The 13770-nt window shown below is 40.2% G+C and overlaps 1 protein-coding gene across 7 annotated transcripts in view; it reads left to right on the top strand.

The window, feature by feature from the left end:
* FMNL2 (formin like 2) overlaps positions 1-13770 on the top strand; it is a 215463-nt gene that overhangs the window by 193740 nt on the left and 7953 nt on the right. For 5 of the 7 annotated variants that reach the window (XM_077272949.1, XM_077272947.1, XM_077272950.1 and 2 more), the window contains 8 exons: positions 3726-3960; positions 6027-6095; positions 6176-6256; positions 6629-6758; positions 7356-7519; positions 7755-7856; positions 8190-8288; positions 9067-9190. In XM_077272949.1, the coding sequence (XP_077129064.1) occupies positions 3726-3960; positions 6027-6095; positions 6176-6256; positions 6629-6758; positions 7356-7519; positions 7755-7856; positions 8190-8288; positions 9067-9190 (1004 nt within the window). Of the gene's footprint in view, positions 1-3725; positions 3961-6026; positions 6096-6175; positions 6257-6628; positions 6759-7355; positions 7520-7754; positions 7857-8189; positions 8289-9066; positions 9191-12277; positions 12412-13770 lie in introns of all 7 variants that reach the window. The other 2 variants (XM_077272952.1, XM_077272954.1) reach the window with 1 other exon arrangement.

Raw genomic sequence — 13770 nt, 5'->3', positions numbered from 1 at the left:
CTGACCATGAACTAAACCTAACGCACAACTAGCAGTGGCCGGGTAGCATGCCTACGTTGATTCTAGATGCCCAGCCCAGCCGGAGGACTAAATAAAGCTAGCAGAGGAAAATATTAGTCCTAGCTCACCTCTAGAGAAATACCCCGAAAGGAGACAGAGGCCCCCCACATGTATTGGCGGTGAGTTGAGATGAAATAACAAACGTAGTATGAAAATAGGTTTAGCAAATTTGAGGTCCACTTACTACATAGCAGAAGACAGAAAGGACACTTTCATGGTCAGCCGAAAACCCTATCAAAAACACCATCCAGAAATTACTTTAAAACTCTGGCATTAACTCATAACACCAGAGTGGCAATTCCCGTTCACAAGAGCTTTCCAGACACAGTAACGAAACTACAGCTGTGAACTGGAACAAAATGCAAAAACAAACATGGACAAGAGTCCAACTTATCTAGTAGTTGTCTAGGAGCAGGAACAAGCACAGAGAGGCTTCTGATAACATTGTTGACCGGCAAGCAACTAACAGAGCAGCAAGGTTATATAGCGACTCCCACATCTTGATGGGAACAGGTGAACAGAGAAGATGAAGACACCAGTTCAATTCCACCAGTAGCCACCGGGGGAGCCCAAAATCCAAATTCACAACAGCTAAGTAAACTACAGACATTGTCAGGTTGGCAGTATTATACTGATTAAAATGATACCTGGGGTGAAGAAATCTGTCTTGTGGTTCTTGTGTAATCAGTGTAAGATGTTTTCAGCTGATGATATGCCTGGACTGTATGATAATGATATATGCCTCGGGGGCAGACTGTGGTCAGGTCTTTCCTTGGTTTCTCTGGCTTAAAGCAGGAAGATAAGACTCTGCCCCGGACTACGGGCATCTCATTAACTGAAAACGTCTAACACTGATTACACAAGAACCACAAGATGGATTTCTTCACCCCAGGTATCATTTTAATCAGTATAATAGCGGCAACCTGACAGTGTCTGTAGTTTACTTAGCAAAATCCTGCTGACAGGTTCGCTTTAAGTCCAGCCATTGTATAAATGCAACTGAAGAAAAAAAAAAGAACACACGGAATAGCAAGACAGGCTGGGACTTACTATCCATGAGCAAAACTTTCCTATGTGTGGTCTAGACAGCTAAGTGAGTGATGCTTATTTCCCGCCACTCGGCATCCAGATAACACAAATGCAGATGAAGTGAAGTGTTTCCTTTGCTGTTCTGAAATCAATAATCGCGTCTCCGTGCACTCTCCCATCAATATCCACAGACGGTTGTGCACCGCGGAGACGTTGGCCCTGTCCAGCTCCTTCCAGACTCTGTGTCTTTTTTAAGAAAGATCCTCAGTTCTGCCTTGTGTTTATCGTCCGCGTTTTCCTTTGTTTCATCCATACAATGGAAGGTGATAGATTTGTAGGTGATAGATTTGGAAATAGCTTAATTAATCTGTGGTAGAATACCTCCATAATATGCCATTCGTAGGACGGTGCCAGTATAAACACTTGTGTACTGGTTACACTGGATTACATTGTGCAATACACATGATTTTGGTGGGAACTGACACTCCTTAAAGAGACCAGCTGTGTATGGAGTCCTGTTGGGAATGCTCCATGGGAAAAACATGCAAATTAGCTCTCTCCTGGAAGTCTTCCCCATGATTGTGAAGCCTACTAAAACAGACTAAGGGACCTTTTTAAACGCTTAGGAAACCTTTGTAGGTGTTTTTTTGTTAATTATTCGAATTTACTGAGATGATGACTTTTGGGTTTTCATTGGCTGTAAGCCATAATCATCATCATTAAAAGAAATAAACTCGTGAAATAGATCACTCTGTTTGTAATGACTCTATCTAATATATGAGTTTCACTTTTTGTATTGGAGAACTGAAATAAATTAACTTTTTGATGATATTCTAATTTTGTGAGAAGCACTTGTATTGGATCATTTTCCTCTTAAAAAAAGAAAAGCAAATTTCTTATTTGTTTGATTTGGTTCTTTATCTACATTTAGGATTTGTATGAAAATCTGATGTAGTTTTAGGTAAAATTTAGGCAAGAACTTGGAAAATTCTGAAGGGCTCACAAACTTTCAAAAAAACACTGTCTAAAAGTTTGAATCCTCCTACTTGACAAGTTAAAAAAAAATAATGAAATGAAAAAATGAAAACAAAAAATATATTTTGTATATAAATGAATGAAAACTTAAAATTAATAAATGAATGGTAAAAAAAAATCAAAAAATCAAAATTAAACTTGCTGTTTTTCTGGTCACCGCAACTCCCCCAAGCATTCCATAAAAAGTTCCCATGATGTCATATGTACACCAAAATGTTATCAATAAAAATGTCATCTAGCAACACCGCTCCATCAGTGGAAAAATAACAGAAGTTACGGCTCTAATAAAATAAAGGATATAGGAGAAAAAACTTGGATTTTTTCACGCTGCTGATAACTGGAAATGAGGATCCACAACCAGGAACCATAAGTCCATGTGCACACTCTGCGGATTCCATTGCGGAATTTTCCGCAGCGGATTTGATAAATCCGCAGTGCAAAACCGCTGCGGTTTTTCCTGCGGATTTATCACGGTTTCTATTGCGGATCCCGCTGCGGGTTTTCACCTGCAGTTTTCTATTGGAGCAGGTGTAAACCCGCAGCAGAATCCGCACAAAGAATTGACATGCTGCGGAATGTAAACCGCTGCGTTTCCGCGCGGTTTTTTCCACAGCATGTGCACTGCGGATTTCGTTTCCCATAGGTTTACATTATACTGTAAATGCATGGGAAACTGCTGCGGATCCGCAGCAAAATCCGCAGCGTGTGCACGTACCCTAAGGGTTTTTCTAATCGACGCGTTTCGAAGTACACACACTTCTTCCTCAGGGTATAACCAATAATAACTAATAAAATGACTCAGATCAAAAAAAAATTGTGGGGGGGGGGGAGAAATTGAGAATTTTTTTAATTACTAAAATAAAAATAAAAAACTAGTAGTTTTGGATCGGCATAATCGCTCTGAGCTAGAAAATCATGTTGCTAACTAAAAAACAAATGAAAAATTCTGCAGAATTGTGTTTTTTTTTCTTTTTCGCCATTTTTCCCCGTTTGGAATTTGTTTCCATTTTTCAGTATTTTATATGGTAAATCTGTGGTGTTATTTAAAACTTCAACTAGTCCTGCCAAAAACGAGCCCTCGTACGGCTATGTAAGACTTTTGTAAGAAGGGGAGAAGAAAATGAAATTGAAAAAAAAAAAAAAAAGAAAAATCACCCAGTCATGAAGAGAGACTCTCTCCATCAGACTAGGTGCAGGTTCATTCAGTAGATCGCCTTTTACTACACCCCTGAGTGTAGCTGGCACAGACCTCCTATCTGGAGGCAGACATTCTTTTTTACAGTGGACCAATTCCTACAGTCGATTTGTACTTAAAATTGCTGTCGTATAATTAGTAATTTGTAGCGGCCCTCTCAGTCCAGTCATTACTCACCATGGAATAACAATTCTGGTTTCTTTTCTTAGAATTATGCATTGTTCTGTTCCTCTATTGTTCCTCCTGGGTGGTACCAGTCAGGGGTGTGTCCCTGCCCACTCCCACCCTATCCAATAAGTGCTGAAAATGTCAAAATGTGTAGAGTTCATTTATTCAAATCTTTGAGGAGGCTCCTTGGTGAGGTATGTTATTACTGGCTGATTTATGTCATCATCTGTTATTTTAGATTTGACCTGAAAACGTTACCTGTGGACTTTGTGGAATGTCTGATGAGGTTCATGCCCACGGAGGCTGAAGTGAAGGTCTTTCGGCAGTACGAGCGAGAGAAGAAGCCCCTGGAGAACTTATCAGATGAAGATCGCTTTATGATGCAGTTCAGCAAGATCGAGAGGCTGATGCAGAAGATGACCATCATGGCTTTTATCGGGAACTTCAATGAGAGCATTCAGATGCTGACGCCGGTGAGCACGCAATTTGTGTTCATCATAAAGTAGTGTAAGACCGTGTAGGCAGTGTGGGGTAACCTCATCACATTCTAGGATGGCGACAACCTGGAGGAAACAGTGCTTCATGTGATTTGTGCACTTGGGCAAATCATCAAGATCCACTGTTGGCAGCTCCCTTTGAATTGGACATTATATGACAAGCCTAAGGTGTCAAACAATGTCTACACAAACCAAGACATCATTGGGCTACGTGCCGGACTTCCAGCTTCAGGTGTTCATTTACCTCACACCACCTCTCTGAAAGGCTTCATGGAGCATAGCAAGACGCAATGGAGGCTGGAATGGAGGTCTGCCTAGTCAGTGATGAGTTCCGCTTTTGTCCTGTATGCAACAATAGCCAGAGATTGGTCTGGAGATCACGAGGGCAGCGCCATGAAGAGGCCTTCATGAGGGAATGTCACACGAGACCTACTTCCAGGATTATGAAGTAGGTTGGCATAATGTTCGGTAGCCGGACCCCTTTAAGTCTTCATTTCAGATACACTAACAGCTCAGCGTTGCATTGATTTGTATGAGAAATGGCAATTTCTCTAAAGTGTCCCAAGAAATGTCTTTCAACGTGATGCCAGGCCACATGTTCCTCGTACTACTATGAGCAGCCGATGTGGCCTAAACCTGCTACCATGGCTGCGGCGTCTCTTGACTTGTCTCCCATAGAACACATCTGGGAAGTCATTGGTCAGTGATTACACATGAGCTGCCAGAAGCGGATCTTGATGATTTGCCAAGTACATTCAGCACGACAGAACCTTCCTCAGACAACCGTTAATAACCTCAGTGACAGCAGCCAAGGCTGTAAGTGCGGGGATTTCTGTATGTGGTGCTCATACTCCAGACTGAATAAATAGAGATGTATTGAAGACCATATGCAGACCATCAGCATGTCTCTATTCTCCATCCTGAGATTTCCAGAATTCTACAAATTTTCCTTCTTGGTGCTGCAATTTCAATGTTGAGGAGTGTACATATACATATAAACTGTACAGATGAAATCTGTTAATATTTACAATGTGTATATGAATACATGTATTTGCATGTATGTACATATATAAATGTGACTGTGCATGATTATGTGTCAAAATGTGATTGTATGTGTGTGTATATATGTATACAGTATATACTGTATGTATGATCGTCATTCTGTGTCTGAGATTGTGTGTGCAGGTAATGAAGGTGTATGTCTATTGTTGTGTGTGTGTATATATAGAGTGTGTGTACATGTCTATTGTGTGTGTGTGTATATACAGAGTGTGTGTACATGTCTATGAATGTGTGTACATGTCTATGAATGTGTGTACATGTCTACGAATGTGTGTATATGTATAGAATGTGTGTACATGTCTATGAATTTGTGTATATGTATAGAATGTGTGTACATGTCTATGAATGTGTGTATATGTATAGAGTGTGTGTGTATATGTATAGTGTGTGTACATGTCTATGAATGGGTGTATATGTATAGAGTGTGTGTACATGTCTATGAATGTGTGTATATGTATAGAGTGTGTGTATATGTATAGTGTGTGTACATGTCTATGAATGGGTGTATATGTATAGAGTGTGTGTATATGTATAGTGTGTGTACATGTCTATGAATGTGTGTGTGTGAATGGTATTGTGTGTATATATATATATATATATATATATATATATATATATATATATATATACATATAATGCGTGAATGAGGTTAAGGGTGTTTATGTAACTGTGTACATGTATGAATGTGTGTATATGTATAGAGTGTGTGTACATGTCTGTGAATGTGTATGGATAGAGTGTACATGTCTATGAATGTGTGTATATTATATAGTGTGTGTACATGTCTATGAATGTGTATATGTATAGAGTGTATAAATGTGTATTATATGTCTGTGAATGTGTCTGTATGAATGTAATTGTGTGTATAAATATATATAATGCGTGAATGAGGTTAAGGGTGTTTATGTAATTCTGTGTATATGTATGAATGTGAGTTTATGTGTACATACAGTATACAAATTACTATTGTCTTTTTATAGCAACTTCACGCCATCATTGCTGCATCTGTCTCTATTAAATCATCTCAGAAACTAAAGAAGATACTAGAGGTAGGTAAGGCTCTGAGCACGGTGACGGTGCGGAGATTCTGCGATGGCCGATCTCCTCTATTTCTGCTTCTGTTTTGTAGATTATATTGGCTCTTGGAAATTACATGAACAGCAGTAAACGAGGAGCGGTCTACGGCTTTAAACTTCAAAGCTTGGACTTGGTAAGTACACATTAATATGTTCATAAGGAACGGGGGAAGGTAAACTAAAGCCATCAGTCCATAACCCGGCATGGTTCGGCAGTTCTTCTGATACAGAGCTCCAAAGACCCTGCTGTCCTTTACCGAGCCATGGAGGTATATGATAAGATTCTGTCTGCTTACAGCCACCACAAGAGGGCGCTCGCTCCCACTAGACCAGTTACAACTATATGAATCCATATGCAGTGAGCTCCCTCTAGTGGCGGCTTCAAACCGGGAAGAATATTGACATTTTAATTGTTTTGTTCTTATAAAATCCTTTAATTTTTAGTGTCATTTACAGTTATATTAAAGTTTAGCTTTATTTTCTGTCTCCTTTTTATTCATTAACAGCTTCTGGACACCAAGTCAACAGACAGGAAACAGACTTTATTGCACTATATCTCCAATGTGGTACGGGAAAAGTACCCACAGGTTGCTCTTTTCTTCAATGAACTCCATTATGTGGAAAAAGCTGCCGCAGGTAAGGTTAATAGAAGTGGAGATGTCCTGTTAAAGGGGTTTTCCACTTGGTATGACACCAACCTATTATAAGGATCCTTTGCCAATAACATTACCTTAAAGGGGTAATCCGGCTCCGCTTTCTTCCACATTGTAATGAATAAGACATGTGGGCAATGCCTGTCACTGGCAGATATCTGTGGATGTGACGTTACATCTGCTTTCTCGCATGCGGAGAAAGTGGAGTACAGCACGCCGCTAGTTCTGGAAGTCCCATAGACAATGAATGGAGTGGAGGCTGAGCATACGTTTTGGGCAGATGTTCAAAAACTCCAACTTTTAGGATGGGGGTAGTTTCAGTAGGTCAGACACCCAAATGTACTACCCCATGACCCTCAGCAGATGAACAGCGGCGGCCGGGAGGACTCTGCCTCCTCATAGACATTCCTGCTCTCACTTATATTGTTTTATAGCACAATAAACTGATATTTGTCTATATCGTCCTCCTTGTAATGTAACATGAGCGCCCCCAGCTGGCCATAGTCAGGCAGTGCAGATGTGTTGGGTCAGTCAGCCCCCGTTGTTGTCTATGAATCGCTGTTATCTGCTCCCACTCTAGTCTCTCTTGAAAATGTTCTCCTGGACGTAAGGGAACTTCAAAGAGGGATGGATCTGACCAAGAGGGAATACACCATGCACGACCACAACGTGATGCTGAAAGAATTCATCCAGAATAACGAAGGCAGGCTGAAGAAATTACAGGATGATGCAAAAATCTCACAGGTAACGAGAGGGTTAATATTAACAGGAACCTGGCATGTTGAAAATGTCACGAGAATTCCCTTTAAGATGCTTCTATATGGACATCATTATGCGGCATGTATAGAAATGTACAATATGTGTGCTGGGCGTCCAGACTGGAGCATGTAGGGCTGGGGTGGAGGGTAGAATATCTACTGATACAGATCCGATCGCCTGCGACCCCAAACCCCTGACCTCTGTCCTGCGTCTCTTCCAGGATGCCTTTGATGATGCAGTAAAATATTTTGGTGAAAATCCTAAAACCACTCCTCCATCCGTATTCTTCCCAGTGTTTGTCAGATTTGTGAAAGCTTACAAGGTGAGTTATCTATCATCTATTCTATCATTATTTATCTATCTATTATCTATCTATTATCTGTCTATTTATCTATCTGTCTATCTATCTATGTATCTATCATCTATCTATCTCATTATCTATCTATCTCATTATCTATCTATCTATCTATCTATCTATCTATCTATCTATCTATCTATCTATCTATCTATCTATCATTTTTTAGTAAATTCCATGCTACTAAAGAGCATAGTCATAGCTGATAAGTACATCTTTCCCAATGGTGCTGGTATATTGACGATTATACTTTTTCTCTGCTTTCCATAATACATTATATTTGTGTTATTTGTCTTGTAGTTGGCCGATGAGGAGAATGAGCATAGGAAAAAACAGGAGCAGGCCCTCATGGAGAAGCTTCTGGAGCAGGAGGCCATGATGGACCAGCAGGACCAAAAGGTTCTCTGTATACCACTGACTGTACAGCCGTGTGCAAAAGACAAGATACTAGGCCTCCTTAATGTCATTTCCTATAAAAATCATTCACAGATAGATATACATAACCATCATTTTTCCAGAACCACTTAAGAGATGAAGTCAGAGCCCTGATTGTTTGCTATCTGCATCAGCTTCACAGAAACTCAAAGTAAAACTGCAGTAGATGGATTTGCTCTCCACGTGACCGGCGCTGTGTGCGACAGGCGCTGTGTGCGACAGGGACTGACTGACTGCCCATTTCAGCAGCTAAGCCAGTGCCCTTCTCCTTTGCAGATGATGCTTAAGCAAATGACGGGATTGGCATAGCTACGGAAATGAGCAGTCAGCCAACCCCCTCTACTCCCAGCAAACTATTAATCATACCTGTAAATTATATGCAGCATATATGTCATCACCCTCAGAGTGATCTCCTGTATATACATATATACCCAGGCTCGGACTGGCCCACAGGAGAGAAGGAGAATCCTCTGGTGGGCCCTTGTGAAGGAGGGCTAATGAGTAGTGCTATTACACTTGATTCATAATTTGCAGGAAAAGGTTTAATCTAATAATTTATTAAACAAGCTAGCAAAATTAATATTACATAGAAGCCAAAATATATTTGTGTACTGGGCTCTGGTTATTTTTGCATGTAGCTGAACAGTGGGCCCCAAAAGTCAGTGTTACTGGTGGGCCTTTGCAGCCCAGTCCGACACTGTATATATACCTATAATGATACTTACCCGTCACTTCCTTGCAGTCTCCTTCCCATAAATCTAAGAGGCAGCAGCAGGAGCTGATAGCGGAGCTGAGGAGGAGGCAAGTTAAAGATAACAGACACGTGTACGAGGGCAAGGACGGAGCCATTGAGGATATCATCACAGGTAAGAGAACCGGCCCCGGGGTCATAGACAGCATGGAAATATTGACTATAATGATTAAAACCATATGAAAGGGACATACATTGACTAATAACATAGCTCCTATTACAGCAGACCGCTCCACAAATTTTACACTTCAAACTGCATATATTATTCGATCTCTTAGACCTGTTTGGCCTAGTGTACTCACTATGAATATTCACAATAGTTTGTCTAATCCTTTTTTGAAAATTTCCCCTTTCTAATATTAAAATTAGCATTTTTAAGAGTCAAGCTGATTTCAAGATTATACAGCTGTTCTTTCAAGGATTTTTTTTTAAGTAAGTACATCAGCCACATCAGGTCTAAGATATATTGAATAATGTATGCAAATGGTGCCGTGAGATATGGTGACACATCTGCTTTAAAGGGGTAATCTTGCTCCTCTCGCCTCCAGGAGGTGACGTCACGTCTACAGATATCTGGCCGGGTTGCATTCGTGAGCGGCGGGTATCCTTCACCTGTGCCATTCCAATAAATGGATATCTGTAAACGGCACATCATCAGTTCCACTCACCTCTTGATGTGGAAGTGATGGAGCCGGATGACCCCTTTAAATGATGCCCCGTTGACGTGATTTCACCATCACCACTACATTAAGACGTCGGAGCCCCATTGTCAGCATCAGTGGGAGTCTCCACCATCGCTCCTGTTGTCTGTGTTCTCCGAAATCAACACGATTGCTTTTTTTTAAGTCACCTCACGACTGCAGACAATCACAGGCTTCAGGGGTCTTGTTTTTTTTTTTTTCGTTTTTTTTTAGCATCGGACAACCCCATTAACGGTTATCTACTGTATAAATATCTGTTGCATTTTGCATCTATTAACATCTATAGCTTCGCTTGTTTTATTCATTGAATTGCCCAGTCTTATGTAAGGAAAACTTGTTTAAAGCAACACTCGTCCCATCAAAATGTTTATCTTCCTAATATATTTCAGTCATCATATTATATAGCGCCGTGTACTTACAATTGCTCATTTTCCCTTTCTACCCAGATAATTCTTCTCTTTTCTCTGCTCTATGTAGAAGCAGGAAGTCTCTTTTCCCTGCATAAATCATCCTCTTCACCTCCTGACCCAGCTGCTCCCTTTTCCCTGCCAGTGACTTTTGCAGTGACCCATGAGTCATACAGGGAAAATTGACCTCCTGTTTCTACATAGATCTTAGAAGTATTTAGTTAGTCAGTTATTAATCATGTGATGTCATAGACCTAATGGAAAAGAGAAGAATTAGTTGTGAAGAAAGGCAAAATGAGCAATTGTAAGTACACAGTGCTATATAATATGATGATTACAATTTATTCAGTGGTTTAAAGCTTTGATGAGAGGAGGAGGAGGAGGAGGAGGAGGGCTTCTTTAATTAATGAAAAAAAGTTCAGCATTTTTTCTATTATCCTTTGTAAGTCAATTCTTCATCATTCTCAAGATCTCTTCTTCTTGTTGTCAGTGAACAGTAACATTCTTGTATCCAGTCTAAACAGTTATCTGGGCTGCAAAAAAACACATCAGTGGCAAAAACATACTGCGTTACAATGTATCGGCGCAGGTGAGGCTCTGTGTACACAGAGATTATTCTTAGGGTATGTGCACACGTTGCGGTTTTTGCTGCGGATCCACAGCGTTTTTGACGCTGCGGATCCGCAGCAGTTTTCCATGCGGTGTACAGTACAATATTAACCTATGGAAAACAAAAACCGCTGTGCACATGTTGCGGAAAAAACACGCGGAGACGGTGCTTTTTTTTTTCCGCAGCATGTCAATTCTTTGTGCGGAATCCGCAGCGGTTTGACACCTGCTCCATATTAAAAAACCTCAGGTGTAAAACCACAGCAGAATCCGCACAAAAACCGCAGTAAATCTGCGGTAAAACCGCTATAAATCCGCAGGAAAAACGCAGTGTTTTTGCCCTGCGGATTTATCAAAATCAGTGCGGAAAAATCCGCAGACCAGTCCGCAGCGTGTGCACATAGCCTTATTCAGTATTTATGTAGGCAGACGTTATGTAATCTTCAGCCCTATTACTGCTACCCAAAATACAGGAACTCTGACAAAACAAAACAGATCTGGTATAGTTGTCATAATGCTTCTTTTTTAAGTGGAAGCCGTGATAACAGTGTGGACAGAGGCAAAGAGTCACCAATCCGGAGCTCGTTTTTTTTTTTAACTTCACAAAGTATCGCCTAGACTAAATACAACCAATGTGTAGAAAACTCTGCTGTGGCCAGTTCTAAGACTGTACACGTAGGGTAGGTTCATACTGACTTTTTTATTTAGATTTTGAAGCAGATCTGAAATGTGAAACAAACAAAAAAAAATCTTCTATTGACTGACAGCAAGCAAAGATCTTAACATTGCTGAAGAAATGAAACACAGGGGATATTAGCAAGCTGTCCATAGGATATGACATAAATGTTCAGAACATTGCTGGTTTTTGAACTCCCATAGGAGTGAATGGAGAGAACGGTGCCAGCACAGCCACCTCTCCCTTCACAGCAACCATGAGATGAACGATCTTGTCCCAGAGTCGCAATCCTGACATTTATAGGATATCCTGTGGATATGACATTAACAGTAACCTGCCTGCAGCCACCACTAGAGGGAGCTCACTGCATACTGTTTATCTATTGCATCTAATAATAAAGCAGTATGCAGCAGGCTCTTTAGCTCCCCCTAGTGGTGACTGCCAGATATACATCCTTTTTATGTTTGATTTTCACAAGACTAGACTTAGCTGCTATAATTTTTGTGCTCTGCAAAAAAAAAACAAAAAACCAGATGATTTTCCACTAACCTTGACTCTGTTAAAAAAAAAATGTTATCGCTTTGTCTTTTTTTTTTTATATGTTGCCAAAACCGCTGAATGTCTTTTCCACTTGCTTTGATTAATCTCTCCCGCCCGACCTATGAGAAGAGGCATTATTTATATTGCATTGTATCTGTGCTGACCGTCCCCGATAACCTCAGCAGAGAACTAACCATGTACTAATGCGATAGTCCTTGGCTTCTTACCGTCTTCTTGTTTGTCTTCTCTGGCTATTATCTTCCATGCAGTGCTGAAGACTGTGCCCTTTACCGCCCGAACAGCCAAGCGTGGCTCACGGTTTTTCTGCGACCCCGTTCTCACTGAGGAAATCCATTACTAAAAAATATTCTCTTTCACACCTGATGCTCTTAAAAAAAAAAAGGTTGCTGTAGGTTTTCATATATTTCTCCATGTTTAGGCATCACCCCAAGGGGTATCAGAGCGTCTCCTGTCTTCATGAAGCTTTGATGCCCCACCATCATCTCATTGAATGCCACTTACAAAACTCTATTCATAATGGGGCTTTAAAGTGCATGACCACCCTTAAAATAATATTTTTAAAACTTTTTATTATATCTTTATAGTGGTTGGAACAACTTTTTTTTGCATAGATGTAGAATGTAAAAAAGTACATACTGGCAACCACTAGAGGGAGCTCAGGAGATAAGTGCGGACTGTTGATACATTGAAGTCAATAGTGACACTGAATGCAGTGAGCTCCCTCTAATGGTGGCTGCCGGGAAGTACATTTTTAATGAGTAACTAAACTTTCCTTTTTTAAAATTTTTTAATAATTTTGTGATGAAACTTTGCATATCAGTTTATTAAGGGATTTGTCTCCATCCTTTTAAAAGAATTGGCTTCCAAACCCCTTATTTACCCTAGTTTATTTATCTGCTTTTAGCGGTATAGACATCGGATAGTACTCGGTTGGAGTACAGATGCTGGCAGTGAAAATGTATGTCACAGCTTCGTTTATTTCTGTGCACCTGTCACTCTCGGGTCGGGAGATCCGCTGGTCAGTCCGAGCACTGCGTTCCGATTACACTCCGATTTATATGCAGTCTGACTGTTCCCTTCGTGCCGACTCCTTCACTGCCATCATCTGTACTCCAGATGTGTAAGTTGTGTTATCAGTGCTCTGTACGTGGGCAAATAGACTGGGGAAAAGCCAGTTACATGCAGTTTTTTATTTTGACAGGAATGAAGACAATTCCTTTAATAAAGTAATTTGCAAAGTTTCATAACCTTTATAAAAATAAATAAATATATAAAGGTTTAGTTGCCCATTGATGTGTATGAAGTGGATTTGGAGCTCTGTGTCAGAAAAAAGCAAAACTCTGACCACTTTATAGATATATATATATATATATATATATATATATATATATATAAAAAAATGAAACAACGCAAAAACGTTGGGTCGAAAAAATAAAATAAAAACAGTTTTTCTTTTGCATTAATAAGCCCCATCGTGCACCCGTCTTCTCTGCATGTGATTTTTTTTTTTTACATCTTCATTACTAAGGTAGATAAAGTCTGGGACTTGAATGGAAAGTGGTGGTGGTGGTGGTGGTGGGCATTTACTTTTGCTATTTTGTTTTACATTGTTCTTGTTGTGGAATGTAATACATAGTGACGTGTTACACATCTGGTTCTACTCTCAAGATGTGTGAGAAGAGATGACACCAACGGCGGGTCCGGCGAAATCACTTTATGAAACAGTGTTTAGTCCGCGGAG

The sequence above is a fragment of the Ranitomeya variabilis genome, chromosome 7 (assembly GCF_051348905.1).
Source record: "Ranitomeya variabilis isolate aRanVar5 chromosome 7, aRanVar5.hap1, whole genome shotgun sequence".
NCBI lineage: Eukaryota > Metazoa > Chordata > Amphibia > Anura > Dendrobatidae > Ranitomeya > Ranitomeya variabilis.
Note: the sequence above shows the minus strand (reverse complement) of the source record. Positions and strands in the feature narration are given on the sequence as shown.